Raw genomic sequence first — 26,362 nt, 5'->3', positions numbered from 1 at the left:
CAATTATTCACAGAGAATATCCACATTAAAGACCACAGTTCATGGGCCAGTTACTCACAGGCTTAAGACTGATCCCTGAGGGAGAGAGGTGTAGCTCTATGAGATATTCTAGTAAAATTGGCCTCCATAAATGATTAACTTTTCAGCTATCACACTGTTCATTAGACTTGGATCATTATGCTTCATAAGCTTAGCTAATAGGACAATTTAAATCTCCCCAGGATAAAGATAATCTTGTTTAGTACACTCAACCAAAGGTACAAGTTCTCATCATTTCTCTCTTTTTTCCTCTCCAGATGAGCACAATGATGTTCAGAAGAAAACCTTTACCAAATGGATAAATTCTCGATTTTCAAAGGTAAAAATCACTTTTGAGAACTTTCATGGTGGCAAGAAAGGGCAATATGAAACATGAAAAGCACTTTATAAGCATGCTTTATTTAGTGGAATAAGTCATCATAGTAGAATATATATATATATGTGACCTATCAGGAAATGTTAAAGATCTAGTTTAGGCAAAAGTTGGCAGTGTAGAATTTTTGTTTATATTCTCCCCCCCAAATATGCTAAATGGAAATTCAAGAGCTGTCAGTTGGCATGATTTTATCAATTTCAGTATTTTCTGCATATCTGAGTGTAATTAGCTAACTGTTTTTTGCTCTTTTTGACTCCTCAATCCTCAGGGCATTTATGAAAAATCCTGTAATTGGAAAATTACTCTTTGAGCACTTAGCTAGAATAGTATTTTTTTCAACTTTGCCCATTTAAAATGATAGAACCATCATGAGGGTGCTATTTCTGTCCTGTCCAGCCATAATTAATGGATTTGAATCTAGCCCTGGGTATAAGGATAATAATTAATGTGCTGTGCGGCCTTTTTCTTTGTAATTTTCCCTTCAATTCTGGCATTTTCCAGTTCCTCTCATTGCCCACAATATTCAGTACAATCCAATAGACATTTATTAAGCACTTACTAAGTTCCAGGCACTGTGCTGATGATAGTTAATTAAAAAAAAAGCAAGATAGGCCCTGCCTTTGAGGACCTTACAATGTAATTGGGGGAGACAACACACAAAAGGAGACAGGAAAAGGGAATGGGCGACATTCAGAGGTACCTATTGTGTGGATCTGAAGCCAGCCAAAGCAACAGATGCTGAGTGTAGTGACCCCAGAAGTCTAATTTCTGCCCTCTATAAAGGAAGGCATTGGTAAGAATTTGATACTCTATACTCCAATTAGAGAGGAGAGTATGTAATGAGTCTCTTATATAAGTTTTTTTTTATAAAATGACTTATAAAATAAAAAATAAAAAAAACCTGTCCTAATTTTACTTTTTGATGTGACTAGAGTTTTGTTCCATCAATGTTTGGGATGGCATGACAATCTCCTCATTGATTATCTAAAGAATATACAATACCAAATTGCAAAATTTAGTTTTCAATTCAATTCAGCAAAGATTGGGGCAGCTAGGTGGTGAAGTGAATAGAGCACCGGCCCTGGAGTCAGGAGAACCTGGGTTCAGATCTGGCCTCAGACTTAACACAAAAACTAGCTGTGTGACCTTGGGCAAATCACTTAACCCCAATTGCCCTCCAAAAAAAAAGCAAATCAATTCAGCAACGATTTATTAACTGTTGCTATGTGCCAGCCACTGTGCTTGGTGGTAGAGATGTAAAGACAAAACCAAAAATCCTCTGTCTCAAGGTGCTTACATTCTCTTGGGGGACGGGTGAGAACCCAAGATGTAAGTATAAAATTAAACATGTGTACAAGGTGATATAAAAATATCAGGGATTTTTGATAAGTCCTGCTGCCAATCATAATTATTGACCTCAGAGACATTTTATTACTGGTTTAATATGTGTTTGGAGTGCAGACCCATGGTACATAAAACAATGGACCACTAGTAGCCTTTTCAGACATTTTAGATAGGACAAGACAATTGAAATTTTTACTGTAGTACAGTAAATGTACTACAATGAATACAATTGAAATTTTTACTGTAGAACAGACCCCAATATTGAATGGATTTTCATCCCCTCCCTGACTTGAGGAAGTTGGGGTTTACTGTAGGCAAAGGGGAAGGTAAAGATTTACCCATCAAAGATAGTAGAAGGGGAAGATCTACATATCAGTAAATGCTTGAGCAGGAATTTTGCAAACAGACCACTGTAACTGACTAGATAACCACAGATCTAAAGCTAGATGTGTCAGCTAAATCCAAAGGCTTCAGCCAATTATGTGAAAATGCTCTCTCAGGTAAAGTGGCAGCTATACTAAAATTCTGTTATGACAAAGGTAATGGCAGGGAGAGGCGGAAGGCCAGAGGGCATAGATCTAATATGGAGAGCAGTTTTTAACAAGAGAATGGGAAATTTGGAGGGCACATGAAAGGGGAATAGGAGTATTGGAAGAATAGGAATGACCATAATGATTATGAAAGGAGCAGGTAGAGGTGGTTTGGATAACTTCTTTTAGTCTGGCAGCTTAAATCTCAGAGTCCTCAGCGGGGCTGTAGGGTAGTTGCATCCTCTTGTCCTTCACTGTAGCAAATTTAATGTTTATTTGCTTATTAGTCCTTTATGGAAACGGGAAAGTGGGTCAAGTGGTACTGGGCTGCAGATGGACAGACAGTTCCGGGTCCTGCTTGGTGGTGAAGGGTGGGGGCCTGTAGAGTCCTGGGTTGTGCTTTGGCCTGATCCTGCTCTAGGACAGACCCCAATATTGAATGAATTTTCATCCCCCACCCCCCACTTGAGGGAGTTGGAGTTTCTTAGAGATATTGAAAACTTACAAAAAGAAAGTATGGTGGTCTACATGAAAAGTAAGGGAATATTTTAAATGGAAAGTTGCCTTTCAGGTCTTGCTGTTTAGGAAAGGTCAGAGGTAGGATGATTTGTATCCTCAGGTAGTAGATAGAAAGTTTGGCTTCTGAGGCAGCAAGATCTCTTCATAAGTGCTGCCTTTGACCCATACTGGCATTGTGACCTTGGGTAAGTTGTTTAACTTAACAGTGCCCTAGGTAGCTCTAAGACTACAGTTGCCTATCTACTTTGGAAGTGGGAGTTTCCTCACTGGGAGCTTCCTTTATTTATAAAATCACTTCTCCCATTGTACTTCCCTACCTCCTACCCCCACAAAGAGGGGATAATGAATTAAAGAAAGTTATCTTGGTGTCTTTCTAATACTTTTAGGAAAAATTGGTCAGCATTAGAATTTTCCTTTTAACAGTTGAGTATAGTATTTAAAATTGATTCATTATCAATGCAGTTTATAGCTAATGTTTGGTTTTTAACATTAAAAAAAAATCCCGTTGGCAGAAGTTTAAATTTAGTATAGTATAGTTGTTTTTTTCCTATCTTTAGTGAAGAGGAATGTGAAAACTAGCTCTGACTAAAGGATCAAGAATGTAGGTGATATTTATTTAAGTGGGCTGTTGTTGAAAAGATTATGGCCAGGAAAAGTTAATTTTTATAGGAGTTCTTTGTGTTGGATTCTCTAGATATTGCCATAGCTATTGTTTTTTTGACTTTGTCATGATAAAAAAAAGGTAAAAAAAAATTAGCTGCCCAAATGCATAAGATTGGCTCAGGTAGGATTGTTCCTCTGTTTGGAACAAGTTAGTTAAAGAGCTTGTTTTTTAGGGACTTAATTTAATCATTGAAAAGATTTCCCTAGTTTTGAAGATAAGTCTGAAAGAACTGACCTACATTACATAGCAGATATCTTGAGAATTAGTAAGATGTCGTATCTTGAACTGGATGTCCTATAGCCATCTTAAACTCAGTGTGTCCAAAACTGAGCTAATCATCTTTCCCTGCAAACCCTCTCCCTTCCAAAGTTCCCCCATTATTATTGAGGGTAACGCCATTCTTCCCACCAGTCCCAGTTCCTCACCTTCTGAGTTGCTGTTGTGTGTATGTTGTCTTTCCTGTTAGATTGAGTGCTTCTCAAAGGCAGGGACTTTCTTTTACCTTTCTTTGTATTCCCAGAGCTTAGCATATAATCTTGCATATAGCACTCACTTAATAATTGTTTATTGACTTTATTATCACGGAATATATGAGGTAGAAAGTTTCATAAGAGCCATCAAGTCCAACTAGAATCTGACCCATCAACATCCCCGGTAAGTGGTCATCCAGCTTCAGACTGAAAATTCCAAGTAGAGAAAGGGTACAGACTGGACCCTCTACTTCCAGGAGTGTCTTTTCCCACTTATTCCAGCTCCCATAGGAAGGTTTATCTTCCATCATGCCTAATTCCACCTTTGTGGCAAATTATATTGGTCCTAATTCTAGTGCCTTAGGCAAAGAATACTAAGTCTTAAATCTTGTTTCGTATGTCTTTTCATAGACTTGTAAACCATTTGTCTTATGTCCTCTAAATCCTTTTTGTTCTTTAGTATAAACTTACCCTGTTCCTTCAGCCTACTACCCCATTTTCCAGTCCTTGCATCAGAGTCATAACTAGGACAGGACAACTAGGGCTTTGCCCAGGGAAGGAAATTTCGAGGTACTTCCTCGTTACCTTGCCCCCTGTCTTATGGTGATTGATGATCCTTATTTTCAGGGCCCTTGAGAAAGTTTATGATGTCCGAGGGTGTGGAGATGATTTCAACCCATTCCCCAAGAGCAGAAATGGACTGTTATGGCTCTGCTTCACTCATCTTGATCTAGGACTTCTGAGTATCCTTCACCTTTTCTGAGCTACTGTTCCTAAAACTTGGTGCTCACAATTGAACACAGTACTTTAGGTGTTGATAGAACAAATTATGGCAGAAGTATTATTTGCCTTGTTTTGGGCATTATCCCTCTTAACACAATTTAGGATAGTGTTAGCTTTTAAGAAATGGATATGGAAAATTAGAGAAAGGGACATATATGGTCCAAAAGGAAGGAGAAAGTAAAAGAAAATAGTAAAATGTAAAATAATAAAAGAGATGAGTATGAATTAGAAGTTTTAAAATTATAGAGAGATGAAGCATTTATTATGTGCTAGGCGACGTGCCGTGTTATGGTGTAGATTTTTGTTTATTTTGCCTTTTTTTTTTTTGGAGGGCATTTGGGGTTAAGTGACTTGCCCAAGGTCACATAGCTAGTTTTTGTGTTAAGTGTCTGACCTCGGATTTGAACTCAGGACTTCCTGACTGCAGGGCCAGTGCTCTATTCACTGTGCCACCTAGTCACCCCTATGGTGTATATTATGCCACTAGCACCGACTGTTTTGTGTTAGGTGAAGAGCATTATCCCCAATACTAGATTAACTTTTCTCTTAAGTAACTTTATTTTCCTTTAGCAAGGAAAAGAAATTCCAGAACATTTTGTTAATGGGTTTCAGTGTTGAGTTTGGAGAACTGTGAGAAATGGAATATTTTTAATAGTTTTATTTCACCTTTAATTCTTTTCCTTCTAGCAGAACCCGGGATCTGTTGACTATGTGGGCAGTATGCCTGAGTCTTGGCATGGCATTTTCCTTTAGATTTGGTTAGTCACTGTTGAGTCATTTCTATAAAACGAAGCAAAAATACAACCCCCAAAAGCCAAGCAAACAAAACACTGTCCAAAAGTATAAAAGAAAAATTCACTTAATAAAATTCTGAAATGAATGACAGATAACCTATCAACAAAAGGAAAAAAACATTACTTCACAAACCATGTGAAATTTTTTGTCTCAAAAGAATGTCAGAAGACTAGAGGAAAAAGAAAAAGCCAGACCTCAAATATTAGCTGTGTGACCCTGGGCAAGTCACATATCCCTGATTACCTACTTCCAAAAAAGAAAGAAAGAAAAAAATATACCATGTAATAACAAATGGTTTGGGCCTTTCTGAAATTGTCAGATCCTTAGAATAAATCATTTAGCCTAGGGGATTAGATTTCCAGACCTCAATTTCCTCATCTGTAAACTAGGGAGGATAATAATAGCTGATATTTATCTAATACTATCTAATACATACAGTACCTGCCTGAAAGCATTATTATGGAGTTTAGAGTGAAATGATGTATCTAAAGTGTCTTTAAAACTTAAATTGTGAGGTGACTAGGTGGTGCAGTGAGTAAAGTGCCGGCCCTGGAGTCAGGAGGACCCGAGTTCGGTTCTGACCTCAGACACTTAATATACTCACATAAAAACTAGCCATGTAACCTTGGGCAAGTTATTTAACCTCAATTGCCCTCCAAAAGGAAAAAAAAAATAAACCTTAAATTGTGATATGAATTTCAGCCACTGTTTTTCCAAGGCATTTGGGTACTATCTATGGTTATAAAATAAATCTAGCTACTCTTACTCTATTTGTAAAAAATAGCTAAATATTACAAAGCATTTTTCAGACTCTAATGGGTCTTCTTAGTACCAAAATTCATGTTCCTCAAAAGTGTTGTCATTGGTTGTTCATCATTTAAATTCTAAAATTTGAGATGGAAAAAAAAATTCTTGATTCATAAGTCCCACTTCACTTTATTCCAACCCAGGATTTGCTTGAATATTCTTGAAAGTTTTATCCATTCTAATTTGAACATGTGTTTAGTTTGTTAGTAGACTTGTCTACCAAGGGAGACAATGAAGCCTCCGCTGCTTGCCTGTTAAGAAACGTCATTTGACTTTCAGCCTTTATTTTCCTCGGTGCATTTTCAGTACTATTCATTTGGCATAGTTAGGCAGCCCAAATGGCCAAGTCCCTCTAAGGAATTTTGAAGTTATCCTTGAAAAGGGAGATGGAAATAGAGAAGGAAGTGAGTGTAGAGAAGATGCACATTTTCACAAGTGGTTAATTTTAGTTGGGATTAATTTGTTGAGTCACCCAGTTATATGGAACCAATATTTATTAAACAACCACTATACTTAAAGGTGACAGGATTGTCACTGTGATACATATAAACAGCAAATGAAATGTTTACAGTTTAAGACTCTCAGTACTCAAATAGATCTCTGATCCTGTTGATTGCTTTTAATAATGCAAATCTCAAGTCAATTCATGCCTTCTTATTTTTGCAACTTTTTTTTTTGTGTTCTGTAAATTCACTTTGGAGTTTTCACTAAATTTGCTGGGGACCTTCTTGGGTTATCAGTTCTTTTGACCTCATGAATATATATACCAGGCAAGCACATGGGGTGTCCTTTGATTATCTTCCATTCTCACTATATAACCTGCCCACTTCCTTTCCCCCTTATACATTAAAAAAAAAGAAACACAGCTGATATCCTTTATTCTAGTTTTTTTGTAGTTACTTATTGTGTGTTAACGTGCAAACATATGTTTGTCCATTGACTCACTTGTGGTTCTTAGTCCTTTGGAGACTCTGTTAGCACTGTTTATCTGTTAAATGAGGACCACAATGCCAGATCCTGGTACTTAAATTAATAATATATACAAAATTGAAAACATTTGAAGCATTTGTGGGTGGAATAATTAAAAAGAATAAAATATAATAATATAAAAATAGAAATAAAAATATTGAACATTAGCGGAGGAAATGGGACTCTGCAGGAGCAAGACCTATGGTAACTGAAAGTTTGTGATGATAATTTTAGTGAATTGAGCTGTATAGGGTCATTGTTAGAAGGAGTAGAACCAGAACACTGATGAAGTCTTTTCTTGTCAATATGCCATTTCTTTTACACACACAGTGAAGGGAAAATTTCCTGTTCATTATTATAGGCTGACTCAATGTAATGTTTATACTATAGTGTAGAGCTTTCAGAGTCCTATTGGATCTATTAATGATTTCTTGTCTGTGTTTAACTTCAAACAAACTAACTAATTGCTTTAGACAATCATAGTCCATCCAGTGGTGCATTTCTTCAAGCTTCAGGGTGATTTATAATTGCCAGGAACTTTTAAAAGCAAGAAAACTGCCCAATAATCATTGAAAAATAGGACTTTTCCTTTTCTCTGTTAAGGATAATTGAGCATCTAGGTAGTATAGTGGACAGAGAGGAAAGACTCCAGCAGGGTTCAGAGTTAGGAAGACCTGAAATTCAAATATGGCCTCAGATATTTTCTAGCTGTGTGACCCTGAGCAAATCCCTTAATCCTGTTTGCCTCAGTTTCCTAATCTATAAAGTAAACTAGGGAAGTAAATGGCAATCCACTTCAATATCATTGCCAAGAAAACCCCAAATGGGGTCACAAAAAGTCAGATGCAACTGAAAAATGACTCATTAACAACTAATCCAGGCTAATAATTTTCCATCTTTATTTCAATAGGGCAATTGGCATGTTTTTTGTTTGTTTGTTTTGAGACAATCAGGGTTAAGTGACTTGCCCAGAGTCACACAGCTAGTAAATGTGAGAGGCCAGATTTTAACTCAGGTCTTCCTAATTCCAGGGCCGGTCCTCTACTGTCTCACCTAGCTGTCCCAATTGGACTGTTGTGAAAGAAATTTTATTCATATCCAGAAAAGTTTGGGAAGTTCTCCTCCACCTCTTCCTCTTCTTTTTGTTCCTCCTCCTCTTCTTACTCCTCCCACCCCTCCTCCTCCTCCTCTTTTTCCATCATGAGATCCATGCAATTAAATGTTGATGAAGATTATATGTTACCTGAGTTTTAGCATGCAGCCAGATGGCAAAGTTACTCTTTTAGTGTATATATATATATATATTTCAGACACATGGGACACGTACAGTGAATTTGGCCTAGAGTTGGCAAAAATAATAGAACAAGTTGTTCACATTTTGGAAATGGCTTCATCCTTTTAGTGACTCTAAGGTGTTTCCTGCCATCAAAGCATGTTTTTTGATTTTTAATTTTTGAAACACTGTTATTCTCTTTGGGATGCTGTATAGCTGTGAATAATGGAACATCATATTCTCAGAAGTGTCGCAGTTTTAAGTGACCCCAAAATCATTGGAAATTTGCCTAGTTATAAGTAGGCTATAGCACAGTCTTTACTATGAATGCTTATGCAAAGTAAGTCATTTAAAAGAAACGTCATGTAAGACACAGGTGTCAGACTCTGTAAATCTCTAGAGTGGCTGAACCAAATTAAAATGTAATTGGGAAATGTTTAAAAAAAATAAATGAAAATACAATACAACATAGATAATGTTAATCTGTGATTTTCGGGGGCAATGTGTGGCTAGTGGGGATCTTTTTCTATATCTGAGTTTGGTAGGACACCTGTGACCAAAAGGGAAGGGGGATTTTCTTTTTGTCAGAGTGAAGACTCCCTAAAGGCTACACTGGTATCCATAAAAGGACCTGAGGAAGGACTCTATTTTGTTTGGTAGATCTTTATGGAGGATTTATGGAAAACATAGACAAATAATGACCCAGTATAATAAACTCTGGAAAGGAGTTCATATGCTAGTGACATCAAGAAAGAAATGAAGTATGATTCAGATTCAGGTGAGATCCATCAATTATTTCCCAGCTTGATGCTTGATAATTAATATAAATTTTCCTTTTTTCTTCAAAATCACAAACATTGTGATACCATTTTAATTATGCAAAAATATCCAACATGGGGGGCAGGGGAAGGGCATTATATACACCAAGCTGTTGGATTCTTGTTCAGAATTCCGAGACAGTTTGGTTGGCAGTTATCCTTAACTCCTATTATCATTCTACTCTGAGTGTAAGGGATGTATTTGCATGTATAACTGTACCAAACCAATCAAGTCATTCAGCACAGGTCCCACTTTATCAGGTTCTCTCTGGACTTTCTCCTGCCATGCCAACTGCAAGTCAACAAACATTTATTATGGACTTAATATGTTCTAGTCACTGTGCTCCAAACTAGAAATAAAAGTGAAGACAAAAACAACCTTTGCCCTCCATGAGCTTATAGTCTAATGAGCAACTGAATGTCTCATTGAATCATCTCTCTCAGGGTTTTTATTTTAGAAAAGTAGTTAGTCAGTGATAAAGCAATTTAAACATATCATCAGATCATTAACCATATGTTTCACAAATAGTAACTTTTCATTTAGTCTGTACTCTAATCTCTGAGTAGAAAAAAAAAATCCAAATACAATCAGGGTTTTCTTTCTTGCCCCAGCTATGCTATCTTAATATGAAGATCTTATTCATAATATTGCTAAAAATCAATGTCTGGTTATAAATGGCCAGCATCCCAGTAAAACTGGAGTTGGATACATGCATTTAATTTATGTCTTATTTAGAAAGGGCGCGTTTCTCCTTTTCCCACTTGTTTTGGCAAACAAGACAGCAATATACCGGCTGTGACACTTCAGGAGTACCTTTGCAGGATCTGAAATTTTGTTGTACTCCAGGCTGTCCCTTGCAGCCCCAGCTCAGAAACAAGAATTCTGATAAAAGTATTCTGCAGACCAGACCCATGTGGTGTATAGTCTGGCTGCTGTACCTCTAACTTTTGGCAGTAGCAGGGGACAGGTGTGATCCCACATGACATTGATTCCCTTTCTCATGCTGTTCATCTGTTGTCCTTCCCCTTTTTCTTCCATTGTTCCAACACCTAAGAAACTCAGGATGCAAATCAGGTGAAGCTTTGTCAGAACATCTGTATACTGCCAGGGATTAGATATATCCCTTGACAACTATTCAATTGAATTTTATAAGAAATCTAAAAGCCTTGTGGCTTAGACCCACACCTCTAGGGAGGTGAATGCCTGAAATACCAAAGTAAAGCTGTTTCTCTATTAAGAGATCTTTCATGATGGAACAATCTATAACCTCACTTCATAATCTGTTCATATATTTACTTTTTTTCACGTCGATCAACTCTTTTGGTGAAATTCATATCTATTTTTCTCTTATCCATTAGTCTGTGGATGGGAGCTACTTAACATCATAATCAAAGCAATCCTTTATGTATAGAACTCAAACCTCAAAATGGATTTATGATCTCCATTAATTTTGACGTTCTGTGTAAGATCACAGTTTGTCCTTATCTGCTAATCCTTTGTTGGAGAAAACTATTGTCACTCATACATTCATTGTTTAAACAAGCATTTAATCAGTATCTACTCTTGTGTTTCACAGGGTGCTGTGGGCCATAGATAGATTCACTGTGGAAATGTGGAACCTAAAAAGTGAGGCACTTACTTAATATTAGGAAACTTAGAGCTCCGGTCCTGGAGCTTTAGGAGGTATGTGACCTAAGTCATTTAACCTCTCTGTGCCTGAATTTTCTAATTTACAAAATTCCACTAATAGTACTTTGGTGACTTGAGAAAACTCTTTTGTAAACTTTAAAGCTCTGAGCTCTTGTTATGCATGAGGTTAAGAGCTTACATTTCACTTTGGGGGTTAATTTTACCTCCTAAAAAGCCTTTCTTTTCTGCATATCAGTTATGTAATTCTGAAAACATAAGTAGATTAATTTATCTCAGACCCTGACAAATTTGAAGGATTTTAATATGGAAGAGGGATTAGGCCCTTCTCACTTTAGTTCTTCATGTAAAAACTGGATTGGGTAGAGGGAATCCTTTCTTAGAATTTTCTGACACTGCCACCTGCTTGGTGCAGGCCTTCACCTCAAATCTGGACTGTTGTAATAGACTTCTGGTTGATATCCCTGCCTCAAACCTCTCCTCACTCTGGGCCATCCTTCACTTAGCCGTCAAAGTGATTTTCCTAAAGTGCAGCTGTGTCCACATCCCTTCCTTATTTATAAACTCAAATGGCTCCATATTTGTTGTTCTCTTTTGTTCTCAGAGAGGACCAAAATGACATCACTGTTTTAGAATTGAGTTACAATGTGTCTGATTGTGGCTGAACTCAGAATGCTCTATCACAGTTTGGACACAGAGTTCACATGAAATTTGGAGTGGAGGTATCTGTAAATTTGTGCCTCTCATTTCTTTTGAGTTACTGCATTTCTGCTTTGCTTATAGAGCACAGTGCCTTCTTTCAGGTGGGCATGCCATGCTGGGCAGTCCTTTGCCAGTGTCTCTCATGTTTTACAATCAATTCCAGAGTTCTTCAGAGAGACTTTTAGAGTATCCTTGTATTGCCAAGATCAAATATACAATCCTCTGTTTGGCTTTTGAAGGCCTTTAAAACCTGGCCCTATCCTACCTGGTTTCTAGTCTTTTTACAGTTCTCCCCTCCTCATACTCTGATCTAGTGACCTTGACCTCCTTGCTGGTCCTTGTACAATACAAGACACTTCCTGACTACATTTTCACCTTTTGCCTGGAGTTCTCTCTCCTCATCTCTGCTTCCTGACTTCTTCATTTCTCTTCTAGACTATTAAAATCCTACCTTCTGCAAGAAGCTTTCCTTATCCCCCTTAATGCTAATGCCCACACTCTGTGATTATCTTCCATTTATCATTTATAGATCTTGTGGGTCATCTGCATAGTAGTTAGTGTGTTGTTTTCCTCATTAGATCATGAGTTCCTCCAGAAAAGTGCCCATTTTGGGGGGTGAGTGGGGTGGAGGGGTCTTTGTTTTTTTCCTGCCCCTAGTACTTAGCACAACATCTGGCACATAGTGTATAATAAATGCATGCATAATAATTGTTTAGTAAATGCTTGTTCATTGGTTAGATATTCTCTGAGGTCCTTTCCACTTCTGAGATTTTGTAGTATTGTGATTCCTTCCCCAAATGCTCTCAGTTTCAAAGATGGTCAGAGTTTTCAATTCAGAATATATTATGGTTCCCAGATGAGTTTTATAGCTGACTCTCATTCAGTTTGTGTTCTGACCTTCGGAACATAGGTATTCTTTGTACTGTGCTGGTACCAGCTGTTTTCCCCTGTTCTGTATTATTCATGGTCTTTGGTTTTCTCCTTCCTCCCTTTTAAATTCTGCTTGTCACAACTGAATTTCACATACCCAGTTATCACTCCCAAATGAAGATGACAATAATGGTAAATGATAATAAGTATCCTGTGGGGACCCCCTGCCCCACTATATTGTAATATATATAATATTTCAAGGTTTCCCAAGTGCTTTTCTCAGAACTATTAAATGTGACATAGGTATTAAAAGTATTATAATCTGCATTTTATAGAAGAGCAAACCAAGAGACGCCTATCCCTCCTATTGCCAAAAGTATTAAATTATATTTAAGACAACATACCTTCCATGCAGGAAATGTGTCAGTTAAGATTTGTTGATTGATTGATTGATACCTTTCTAGGAAGTTAAGCAGCTAAGTGGAACAGTAGATAGAGATGGTGTCAGGAAAACCTGAGTTCAAATGTGGCCTCAGACACTTGTGACCCTGGGCAAGTCACTTAACCTCTATTTGCCTCAGTTTCCACATCTGATAAGTGAAGATAATGAAAGCGTTTACCTCTCAGGGTTGTCTTGAGCATCAAATGAGATAATAATTGTAAAACACTTTCCACAGTGCCTGGCACATTTTTGTTCAGTTGTTTTCAGTTTTGTCTGACTCTTCATGACCCCATTTACGGTTTTCTTGGCAAAGATACTAGATTGGTTTGCCATTTCCTTCTCCAGCTCATTTTATAGATGAAGAAACTGAGGCCAACAGGGTTAAGTGACTTGCTCAGGGTCATACACCTGGGAAGTGTTCAAGGTGGGATCTGAACTCTAGAAGATGAATTTTCCTGTTTCCAGGCCCAGCACTCTATTCATTATGCCATCTAGCTGCTCAGGCTTGGTACATGGTAGGCATTATATGTAAATGGTAGCTACTATTTTCTTCTTCTTCTTCTACTACTACTGCTGCTACTACTACTGCTATTACTACTACTAATGCTGCTGCTGCTGCTACTACTACTACTACCTTTATTGCTGCTAGTACTACCACCACCACCTTTTTTAGAATGCTCAAGTTGATGCTGAGTCGCTAATATACATCCTTTGGAGTGACCTACAAAACGAGTAGTTATTTGCCATTTTTAACAGCTGAATTTTTAAATTTCTGGGAATAATTAAACCTTATTTGTATTGTTTTTGCATTCTGATGCTGGGTTAGGATAGGAAAACATTAGCCATGTCTTTTGAAATCCCTAGAGATCCCACTGGAACCTGTGATATCAAGGAATAAAAATAGAAAATCATTGGTATTGCTGGAGTCTTTGATCAGCAGTATGTGGGAAGAAAGAAAAAATTTATGGGAATTTTGGACATCTACTATGTCTCCTTGTCTGAATAGCCAGTCCCTTTAAGGAATAAAGGAGTTAATTTGATTAGCATGATTTACTTTTCGCCAGGTTATCCACATTTGCTACTTTCTGGTATTTTGTCCCTTTCTAGGTGGTTATAAATTGACACTTATTACATCCTTGTTGTGGTTACAGTTCTGATCATGATCATTCAGTATTCAGTATATCAGTACCATTCTTTTCACTTTTCGAAATAGAAATCACTGCATTTAATTTGTTTAGTTTTAGGAAGGTGGTGTGCCACAGTGGACCGAGCATTAAACTTTGAAGTGGAAGAACTGACTCTGCCACATTAGACTTGTGTGATCATAAGCAAATGACTCAAGCCCAGGTCCTCAGTTTCTTCATCAGTAAAATTGGGATCTTGATCTGAAATGGCTTGTTCAGCTTCTTTTCAACTCTAGATTCAACTCAGTTCTTTCATTCTGTTGCTCTAGTATTTTTTTTTAACTTTATTTTTAAAAGTTATTTTTAGTTTTAAATTTTCTCCCCATCCTTTCTCTCCCCCCTCCCCAAAATCAGTGTGCAATCTGACATAGGTTGTACATATATATTCCTATTAAACTTGTTTTCACATTAGTTATATTGTATAGAAGAATTAGAATGAATGGGAGGAACCACAAGAAAGAAAAAAAACAAAAAGAAAATAGTATGCTTCACGCCACATTCAATAGTTCTTTTCTCTGAATGTGGATGGTGTTTTCCATCATTGCTCTAGTATTTCTTTATTAATTGCCAGTAATATTGTTGGATAGCTCTTCAAGTATTTTGGTGATATTGTTTGGCTAAGTTCTTTCAGATAAGAGAGTTTGTATTAAATGCCTACAAAACTGGAAACCTCACCCCTCCCCACCAACAATCAAATAGCTTTGTTTTTACAGTTCCCTTATGCAGTAAAACCCAGTTATAACTTGACCACTCATAGCTAGGCTTTATATAGCACATGTCAAATTATAGCCTCCTAAAAATACCACCCAGCATAAACTTCATAAAACCAAGCCAGTTCGCATTGTGAATGTTAGTTTTTTCTTTGCCATCAACTTTCACGACATCACTATTTATAATTTTTTATCCTCTGATAGAATTCTTGAGTTCCATTTTCCAGTGGACTTACTTGAGTTCCATTTTCCTTTGGACTTATTGGCTTCATTGCTTGAAAGTAAAGGTGACTTTGCAACTTCCAACGGAGCTTAACTTAACTTTAGAGTACTTGATAGAACTGAATAGCTCCTTTGGAAAATTGCCTAATTGGCTCTGAATATTGGGAAATGACCTCCTTGACAACAAATACATCTTACACAATTGGACCCTCACCATTTCTAGTTTTTGCTTTTAAATATTTGTGATATTTACTACATCAAAGGGCAAAGAACTCCATTTCCTCCATACTTTAGTGCTTTATTCCTCAGTGATTCTCACAGAAAAATTTCTCCCATTCCATCCAAAATCCCTAAAAAAATGTAGCAGTAGGTCTTTCTAGTGGAAAGATAGGTAGTATGAGGAGATGGTATTGATTTGGGGATAGATTTCATTTTGGCTTGAAAGGTAGTTTTCTCATTGAAGTCTTACATTATTTTGTTTGGTGGAATAAAACCAGGGGAATGCCCTTGTCCTTCCTGCTTTCATTCATGATGTATAATTTTTTGAAGTTGTGTGTTAGTGGGCAACTCCATAACCTCTCCCTCAGGAGTAGAGGACAAACTCTATTATTATCTGTAGTGCCAAGCATATAGAAAGCTCATTAAATATTAGTTGAATTGAAAATCATGTTCCTCACATTTTTAAAAAATCATTACATAAGATGTTTAAAAAAACAGCAAAAAACTAAACTGGGCTACAAACTGGCAAGATGCATTATCGTTTATTTTTGTTAGAAGATGACTTCTGACATTTGTGAACTTTTTCCCAGCTCATATTCCCATGTATAAAGCTTGTATTGTGAAAACAGTAGACATGTGCTTGACTAATTAGATACTTTTATGTGTCGTGCTCATTATGAAATTGATCTATACATGGAATTTGTCCTACTAAGTGTTTTGAGAAATAATTATTTCCATCCTAAGATTTTATTTTAATGAGCATATATTACATGAGTACTATGTGCTGGGATTTTTTTGGTGGGGGTAAATGAAGGGTGTGGGAGGAAAATTTGAAGGGTCTCCATTTCTCTTGGGAAATTTTTGGCTTTAATAAAGAAAGTACTCATGGCTTGTGCAGACCTGAAACTGACTGCAATGAATCTCTGAAAATTAATTGTCTTACGAAGTTGGCTGAAGGCATTGAGAGGTTAACAACAAGCATTTATTAAACGTCTACTGTGGTCACTGCCAGTATAACAACAACAAAAATACTATTTCTGTAGAGTTTTGGAAAACACGTTACATATGTTATATCATCTGATCCTTACAACAACCCTGTGAAGTAGGTATTATTATTACCCCTATTTTATCAAGATTTTTCTCTGTTAAATATTTTATCCAGAATTTCTGAGGGGCAAGTAGGCGGTCCAGTAGATAGAGTATTAGATTTTGAAGACCTGAGTTCAAATCTAGCCTCAGCTGTTTACTAACAGTGTGATCCTGGGCAAGTTGTGTAATCACTGTTTGCCTCAGTTTCCTCATCTATAAAATATGGATTGTACCCCCAAGGTTGTCATGAGGATCCTGAGATAATAAATGTTATTTAATAAAATAATAAATTTATTGAATAAATAAAATTAAATGTTATTTAATAAAATAATAAAAATAATTTAAAAATAATAAAAGCACAGTTTATAACAGAATAAGTGCTGTATACATGTTAGCTATTATTAAACCCAGCATTTGTTTACTAGCTAAGTTACCCTGGGTAAGTAACTTAACCTCTGTTTGTCTCAGCTTTCTCACCTGTGGGGGGAAAATGGGGATTATAATAGCATCTACTTTTCAGGGGTTATTATGAGGATAAAATAAGATAATAATTGTAGAACACTTAGCATAATGCCTGACATATATAGTAAGCACTATATAAATGTTAGCTATTATTGCCATACCTTAGAAACCTCACCCTGGAAGTTTTCTTTACTCATTGATTAGAAGCATGGCATCCCTGGCCCCTTCAGTCCCTTCCTCTCTTTTCATTGGTTTCTCCCAGAATCTCTATTTCAATGAAAATGCTCAGGCTGGCCACGTATTCATTCCTTTCCAGTCACTATTTCTGATTCTCAGGATTTTTTTTTCTACTATGTCCCCAGTGGTTAACTTATCTCTCTTCTCAATCCACTCCTCTCTACTCCCACTTTCAGCTTTATTCTTTTTATATGTTGTTTTCCCCGTTAAAATATAAACTATTTGGTATCTGGGATTAACTTTCTACTTGCATTTGTACAGAGTGCCTGGCACATACATGTAGCAAGTGCTTTATAAATACTTGTTGATTTAACAATTTGAAGGGTCTCCATCATTTTACAGATGAGAAAACTAAGGCAGAGAGGTTAAATGACTTTCCCAGGGTCACACAGTTATTAAGTGTTAGGCTGGATTTGAAATCGGATATTGTTGACTACAAGTCCATCCTTCTAGCCTTCATTCTGTTTGGAGGAAGGAATCTACAAATAGATGAGCCAAAATAAAATATGGCTTAAACAAAGCAAGTGGGGGTAGAGGGGAGAAGAAAAAACACCTCAGATAATGAGAAAAGGCTATGGTAAATGACAGTTGAACTGTGAATCATTGTGGGGAGCATCAGAATTCTTTCTCCAAACCTTCATTGAATATTAACTTTAGATGTGCCCTGTTTTATGAAAACCAGAAAGATGAAAATACACATTTAAAAATGAGATTGATTTAGAGTAATATTCTCATTGTAAAATAATTCTTTATTTCATAAAAGGATTAAGTACAAAATCTTTTAGCAGAGGAATCACCGCCACCGCAGCCACTACCACTATCACCATCATCATCATCTTTGCAGCTTATATTTATTTAATACTGTTTAGTAATAATAATGAGTGTATGTGTGTATCACTTTAAAGTTTGTAAAGCACTTTGCAAATGTTGGCTTATTTCATCCTCACAACAACCCTGGGAATTAGGCATTATTATTATTCCCATTTTACAGATGAAGAAATTGAAGTAGACAAAGTTTAAGTGACTTCCCCAGGGTGACACACTTAATCACTGTCTGAGGCAAGATTTGAACTCGGGTCTGCCAGTTCAGGTCCAGTACTCTCCCCAGAACGTGGGCCACTCATCTGCCTGCAAAGCATTTTTTTCAGTATAACTTAGCCAGTAGGTAGTAGAAGTACTGTTATTTTTACTTTATAGTTACAGAAACTGAAGCATAGAGAGAAAGTTAAGTGGCCTCTGTCAGACATTGAGACACTGGGATCCCTGAGTCCCAAGGGACACCCAGTTAATAAAGAGGTAGAATTAAGCAGCAAACCCAGGACTTTTGTCTTTCCACTATGTCAGGTTGCCTTGGTTGGTATTTTGCTTGTATTGTATGTTGTTGTATATCCTCTCCCAGGTTACAAGTCCTATGAAACTAGGGAGCATGACAATAAATATTAAGTCCTTAAGTCTTTACTAAATGCTTAATATGTGTCAGGAACTGAACTAGCCTTAGGAATGCAAGTATAAGCAAAAAAGAAAGACATTCTCTCCCCTCAAGGAGCTTACATTCTAAATAATGTGAATTTTATCTAATTTTTGTGTACTTCTCAGTGTCTAAATGAATTATTCAGCTTATAGTATACAATCAATAGATATTTGTTGAATGTGAAATACATATACTCTTCTACTGTACCTGGAATTGCTTTCTTTTAAATTAAAAAAAAATTGAAGCACAAACTTTATAATACGCAAAGAACAAAAAAAGGAGATTGCATATGAACTTGTGAAGTTCTGTACACACTTATTTTTTAATAGAATCATTTATAGAACAGAAACACATTAGAGATGGAGAGAGAATATTTGCTTCTAGTAGTGTTTAGACTTGATGATTTCTAAGATTAATATTTGAAATTAATTTGGAGACACCTGATTATGAACTTTTTGGCCTAACATATTATCCTGGAAAAGTCACTTAACTATTATGAGGCATAACTTCCTCTTTTGTAAAATAGGTGCATATTGTCGTTTATTGATGAATCTTAAAGGCACTTCACAGAAAAATTAGGTCAGTCAATTGAAATCTATACACCATGTATTTGATTGTTCCTCCCTGCCTACCCCAAGGGAAAGCTTTTAATTAGAGGTTGTGGGAAGATGGGGCAAGTGAGACAGGGGGAAATTGGAAAGGATAGTAAAGTCAGGAGGAGGTGGGGTACAATGATCTTGTAAGAGGCTTGAGCATTGTCAGACCAAGGTCATTTTGCTCCTCCTGGTTACAGTGCGTTGGGATTCCTGGGTCCATTGTGATTTGAAGGAGAGAGACAGAGAGACAGAAAGAGAGAGAGACAGAGAGACAGACAGAGAGAGACAGAGAGAGAGAGGAGGAAGGAAGGAACGAAGGAAGGAAGGAAGAAAGGAGGGAAGGAGAGAGGGCAGGAGGGAGGGCAGGAGATGGAGAGAAGAGAGCCTGTGATTTTGTAAAAATAAAAGGTGAAAAGCAGTACCACAAAAAGAGAAAGATGTTGGAAACCCAAGCCTGAAGAAGTTACTTTTTCATAACTATGAATTTAGGGTCATGATTTTTCTCTTTTTGAGAAAAGGACAGGTGCTTATTGTAGTTATAGATCACATTAAAAAATATTAACATTGATTCATTTTGGAGGGTGTTGGTTAGTAAGCTTCACCCTTTTGAAAGGAATTCCAATCATTTTAGGAATCTGGTGGGGATTTTTTTCATCACAGATAATGAACTTTTCTCTAGGGGAGCAAATCTTTTCTTACTTTTCACAGGGAAAAAAGTAACCAGTCAGGTCAGTCTATACTCTTTGAGTGGACTGAATTGTTTAGATTATCTGACCAAAAAACAGTAAATTTTCATTGGAATGTAATTGCATTCTTTATAATTTAGAGTTTTGTTCATTCAGAGGTTTTATTTCTCTTCAATTGGCATTTCTTCTAAAGAGAGGAGTATTTGAATTTATTCATTCATTTATTTATTTATTTTTGCCTTTTGGAGGGCAATTGGGGTTAAGTAACTTGCCCAAGGTTACACAGCTAGTATTTTTGTGTGGGTGTTAAGTGTCTCAGGCCGGAACCGAACTCGGGTCCTCCCGACTCCAGGGCCAGTGCTTTACCCACTGCGCCACCTAGCTGCCCCGAGTATTTGAATTTATGTACCTGAGTCTAAACTTTCCATGATTTTTTGTGGGCTTCAGAGTATTCCTATTCCACTAATAGAAGAGAATGATCTGATTAAAAACTATTAACTATAACAACACTCTGGTACTATTGTCACCTTATTTCTACCTTATTTTTCTAAAGTATATTACAGTTTTCAAAGTGCATACATGTTATTTCATTTTATCCCTTTAGTAAGTTGGTGAGTTAGGTAGGTCGTGCTATTTACCCCCACCCCTTCTTTCACAGATGAGTTAAGTGACACTCTAGGACAGGGGTGGGGAACTTGCGGCCTTGAGGCCACATGGGACCCAGGCTTATGTTATAGATTCTTGGTAGTAGGACTTTTAAAAAATTTTAATAGTAGACACATTTTGTAATTGAATGCATATGAATAAGTACATATGAATATACACACATTTATAATACACATGCACATGAATATTCATATAACATATATAGATCTACTCATAAATATGGTTGTATACATACACATGTATAATATACAGTGTATACATACATATACACACAGAGCTGAGTTTACTTGATAGTTGTATTAGGAATTGTCAACTTCTAAGTAAGCTCCTATTTTATTTTTATATTTTATAGAGTGGAAAACCACCAATCAAAGATATGTTTACAGATCTCAAAGATGGAAGGAAGCTTTTGGATCTTCTAGAGGGACTCACAGGAACTTCACTGGTAAGAAAAGTTGCATTTTAAGAATTAAGCCATGGATTGTTTCAAGCATTATTTACATGAGGGGAGTGAGTATAGATAATTACCAAATTATTTTAGATATAAATGTAAGTGTATTTTTAGCGATCTTTTCCCAAATAATTTGATGGAGTAGCTTTTATTCTGTCATCTTGAGAATTTCACTTTTGCCATTTATAAATTTTTGTAATGGTATTAACAGTATATTGTCCCATCATAGAGAAAGAAAGCAATCATGGTACTGCAACTGTTTAAGGAGAGACTTAACGTTTAAATATGGTCATGAAAACAGTTAAGGTTTAGAATTTACAGAGAATAGGTGAGTATGATTTCAGTATAGTTAGAATGATATATGTGTGCATACTTTTTTTTTTTTTTTGCCTTTTGGAGGGCTATTGAGGTTAAGTAACTTGCCCAAGGTTACATGGCTAGCTTTTTTGTGTGGGTGTTAAGTGTCTGAGGCTGGAACTGAACTTGGGTCCTCCTGACTCTGGGGCAGCGCTTTACTCACTGTGCCACCTACCTGCCCCTATGTGTGCATATTTTAAATATAATTTAAAAATATGTATACAGTTCTATGACTTAACCATCTGTATTTCAAAATAGGTTTTTTCTGAGAGTTATAAAGGTTTTATTACAAATACATATTTATTTTATATTAATTACTAAACATTATTTTATAAATAATTTATATTATTTAATTATACTTAATTTTATTTAATTAATTATTAAGTTTAATTATTTTAAAATTATATTTGTTTATATTCTATTATATATAATTTTTATTACTTAATTATATTATTCTATAATATATAATTGTTATATATTATAAACATATTTTAAGACATTTTATTAAAATATTAATAAACTTCCTTTATGTCACTTAGTGCATACTTGCATGGTACTACTTCTTAAATGTAATGGGGATTATGTTCCACAGGCACACTTGATTGTCTTTCCAGACAATTTATTATTATTATTTTTTTGTTATAAGGTTTGAAAAAAATATAGTATGCATCTTGGAATTCCATGAGGTGGATTCCTTTTCCCTGTGTCTTAACACTGTCCTCCCTGCTTGCTTTCTTCCTTTCCTCTTTCTTGGCCACATGATCTGTGACTCCTGGTTCCTTTTTGTAGGCATGGGGAATGGAGAAAAAACTCCTCTCTATAATGAATTGTCCCCCCTTACCCACTGACTCAGAGCCTACACAGAACTATATAGCCTTGTGTTTACATCATCATTTAGAACTTTCTTTAGTATTTAAGCCCTGAGATTGTGGTTATACTGGCAGCCACACTTGGTCACGGACCCTGGCCTTCTGTCAAGAGGCCTTTCTACATGAATCTGTGTCACTGTGTCCTTTTTAGAAACAGAAGAAGTACTGAGTATTTGGGTCTTTATCCCAGTGTGCTGAATTTAAATTTTCCTGAATTTTAGCTGGGGTGAGGGAGTGGGGGGGGGGGAGGAGGGAGGGAAAGTAAGTTTTGTATCCCTTCAGCAGCAAAGAAACAACAGGTCTAGCATTTAATTCACACAGTTTTGCAATAAGAAGAGACTTTAGAGGTCATCTAGTCTAAGCCCTTCTAGAAAAAGGATCCTATATACAGCATTCCTGACAAGGTGTCATCTCCCCTTTAAGTTGACACTTCTTTTTTTTTTTCAGAGGGCAATTGGGGTTAAGTGACGTGCCCAAGGTCACATGACTAGTTTTTGTGTTAAGTGTCTGAGGCTGGATTTGAATTCAGGACCTCCTGACTCCAGGGCCAGTGCTCTCTATTCACTGCTCCACCTAGCCGCCCCCAAGTTGACACTTTCAGTAAGGGGAACCCCATACTTGCTGAGAAACTTCATTTCATTTTTTGATTACTGTAATTGTTAGGGTTTAGAAATTTATTTTAATTATTTATCATTAGTTATTATATAGCAAGTAATTATTTTAGTTATTTTGATGATATCAGATGGCAGACTGGGGTGAGCTTCCCTCCCCCCCCCCCCTGACACACACACACAGTAGTCTCCTCAGTTGGGGACTTTTTAAATGTCTCTAGGTTTCTGTTCCTTTTCCAGTAGGCCAGTGTTCTATTTCCCTTGTCTTCCATTTTAACTGAAAGCATGTTTTATGCCTTGGGTCCTGCTTGCCTTAGGCACAAGAATTCCTAGTTGTGGCCTTGATCTTTCCCTTTATTTTGTTTCCTTCTCAAATATTGTTCACAGGTACTTAGCCCTGAGAAGACCAGAATTTCTTCCTAATCACATTGTATGCAAGTTCACCTTTGCTAAAAAGGAACTTTCTTCCCAAATGATTTATTGAACATTATAGTTTAATATGCACTATATAATAACTTGTATATTTAGATTAATACCTAACAAATTACTGTAATGGAAATGTCTTCCTAATATTGTATTTAGATCTTTTGTTGTACCTTAGGTGGGAAGAAAATTCTCCATCATTTTTGTTTCTGTTTTTATTTTCTAGCCTAAGGAACGTGGTTCCACAAGGGTCCATGCTTTAAATAATGTCAACAGAGTTCTACAGGTTTTACATCAGAACAACGTAAGTATGGAATAGTACTTTAAATTTTCTTTATAAGTGACTTGTTCTATATCAGTCTTGCACAACCTGCAGCCCATGGGCCGCTTATGGCTGTTGCGTGTCTTGATTCACACCAAGAGATTCTGGGTGAGTGCTCAGCCAAAAAAATGAAGAGTCAGTGAAAAATGTAGAGGAAAACATCCTTTGTATGACTTACAACGAATGACCTACAGGTTGTTCCGGCCTATTCTCTATGTTAAATATATATATAATATATCAGAGGTTCTCCATTACAGACATTGTGGTCTTTATTATAATCTATTGTGTTTTATAAATTTGGTAAGATATATCTATCCTATATCTCATACATCACATAAAGACAATGCAGTAATGTTTAAATATATATTTTAGAAGGAATATATTTGATATATAAAAGTATCAGTATTTAAATAAATATACTTAAACTAGTAACATTTATTAATGCAGCTTCTTAGGAGATACTTTATACGTGTATGTATGAACATGCATATACATTTCAGAAATGTATACATGTATATATATTTATATGTATGAATGCATACATTTAAAAAATTCAAATGAGAAGGAAACTTTGAGGGATTCTAAAAGTAAATAAATAGAAAGTTTCCTAACTGAACTCTTATTGGACCTTCATTGCTCTTAGACAATGTTATTGACTTTTATTTGCAATAGCATATGCAACGAATCACCAGTGTTCTCAAATAACTATAGTACTAGCCAAGACTTGTGGGTGTTTAGGACTCTACACGCCCACTGTCATGTAAGAAAGCATCCCTTAGTTTTGTGCAATCAAAAATTTGTTGTAGCTTTACAAGTATAATTATCATGTTTTGTTTTGTTTTGTTTGTTTAAAAAAAAAAGCACATTATCCTGTGTTTGTAAGTTATGAGAAAAATTAAGCTTATTTTGTATGACTTCTTATATAGTCATTTGCCCTAATAAGTAAGTAGAAAGTTGCTCTATTTTTGCTGAATTATTTTAAAAGATATATCATTTGATTGCTAATAGTAGTAAAAATAGTGATAATTTCTCTTGGTGGGCATTGCTGCCATGATGCAGAGGCAACTGCTCTGAGTCTTTCATAAATAGTTGGATGAATTTCTTTGGCCATAAATATTCAACATCTGGTGGTTAACCCTCTGGTGTTGAGACTTTTTAGATTTTTTCCTAGTTTAACCTTAGATGAGAGGCACAGAGTTCAATGCTGGGCTGTATTTTTAGTTTCTCCAACTTTGGGGAGAGGGAAGGACCTGTCAGAACCTGTCTTGACAAAGTCTTTGAGAATTAGGAGTCAGCTATGAACTGAAGTTAAGTATTCCATAGTACCTTAGTGGAGTCTCTAGTATTAAATGTGTATCAATAATAACATTATTGAATTCTAGTTTTTCTTATACTATTCAGTCAGAAAATCAAGGCATTTCTGATGTGTTGGTTATTTTGTTTACGTGTGCATCATTGTTACAAGAGAGTCTTTTGTTGGATGTGAGGAGGAATGGATGGAATCATCGAGAAGTGCTACTATTGTTTTTAAGAAAATCAATAAAATATTTATTTAAAAAAGAGAAAATACCCAAGAAAGTAAGATATTTTATTGACATAATAAGGTCATTTACTTTTTTTTACAGGTAGAACTGGTAAACATAGGAGGAACTGATATTGTGGATGGAAATCACAAATTGACACTGGGCTTACTGTGGAGTATCATCTTGCACTGGCAGGTGGGGAAATTTTGGTCCATTTTTTCCCCACTAAAAATAGTTATCTTTAGGAATGTAAAAGACCAAAGACCTCCAAACCCAAGTTTTCTTTTTTCCTGCTCTATTTTTTTTTAAAGTACCTAATCTTTGAATAATAGATGAAAGTTTGTCATGTTTTGGATTAGAGGTTCTTAGCCTTTTTTGTGTCTTAGACTCCTGCAGTAATTTGGTGAAGTCTATGTACCCCTTATCAGAAATTTTTTAGAAAAATTTATAAAATTGAATACATAGTATTGAAAAAGAAACCAATCATATTGAAATACCATTAATTTTAAATACACTTAAAGTATTTATTTTTCTTAAAAATAAAAAAATGGAATATTAAAAACATAAGTTTGAACCCCCAGTTAAGAACCCCTGTTTTATATTGTTATTTCTTTTTCTTTGGCATATGTAGGTTTTATTCTTTTATCTCAGATTTTTTAAAATCACAAAATAGTTCCCTTTCCTCCTTTCTTTTTTTCTTCCTTCTTTCCTCCCTTCTTTTCTGCATTCTTCCTTCTCCTATCCCTCCCCTCCCTCTTACAGAAAACCAACTATTATGGTTTTTTTTAATGACTACTTTGCTATACCTGTGGTTTTAAAGAGAACATGTTACTGTAAGATGCTTATGAGTTGTGTGGTATTTGTTTATGGATGTGCCATGTTTCATTCAAGGAATTTTTCCAAATGACTAGCAATGGTGCTTTTTTAATTAAATAGGTCAAAGATGTCATGAAAGATATCATGTCAGACCTACAGCAGACCAACAGTGAGAAGATTCTTCTGAGCTGGGTTCGGCAGTCAACAAGGCCTTATAGTCAGGTCAACGTTCTCAACTTCACTACAAGTTGGGCTGATGGCTTGGCCTTTAATGCTCTTCTCCATAGACACAAGTGAGAAATTTTACTCTGTTTTAGATCATAAAAACATGAAGTCAAAGAATTGGAGGAGGACTTAAGATATCCTATGGGACAAATCTATATGAAAGTATAGATTTTT

At 36.0% G+C, this 26,362-nt stretch overlaps 1 protein-coding gene across 8 annotated transcripts in view; it reads left to right on the top strand.

Moving 5' to 3' along the window:
• LOC138176559 (utrophin-like) overlaps positions 1-26,362 on the top strand; it is a 382,659-nt gene that overhangs the window by 260,351 nt on the left and 95,946 nt on the right. For all 8 annotated transcript variants that reach the window (XM_069107338.1, XM_069107343.1, XM_069107341.1 and 5 more), the window contains 5 exons: positions 297-358; positions 20,944-21,036; positions 23,529-23,606; positions 25,250-25,342; positions 26,084-26,256. In XM_069107338.1, coding sequence (XP_068963439.1) covers positions 297-358; positions 20,944-21,036; positions 23,529-23,606; positions 25,250-25,342; positions 26,084-26,256 — 499 coding nt within the window. The remainder of the gene's footprint in view (positions 1-296; positions 359-20,943; positions 21,037-23,528; positions 23,607-25,249; positions 25,343-26,083; positions 26,257-26,362) is intronic.

This window comes from Petaurus breviceps, unplaced genomic scaffold (assembly GCF_028583685.1).
Source record: "Petaurus breviceps papuanus isolate PSGF00001 unplaced genomic scaffold, PetGlider_PUasm1.0 89983, whole genome shotgun sequence".
In the NCBI taxonomy this organism is placed as follows: Eukaryota; Metazoa; Chordata; class Mammalia; order Diprotodontia; family Petauridae; genus Petaurus; species Petaurus breviceps.
The sequence above is the reverse complement of the archived record's forward strand: the minus strand, read 5'-3'. Positions and strand labels throughout refer to the sequence as shown.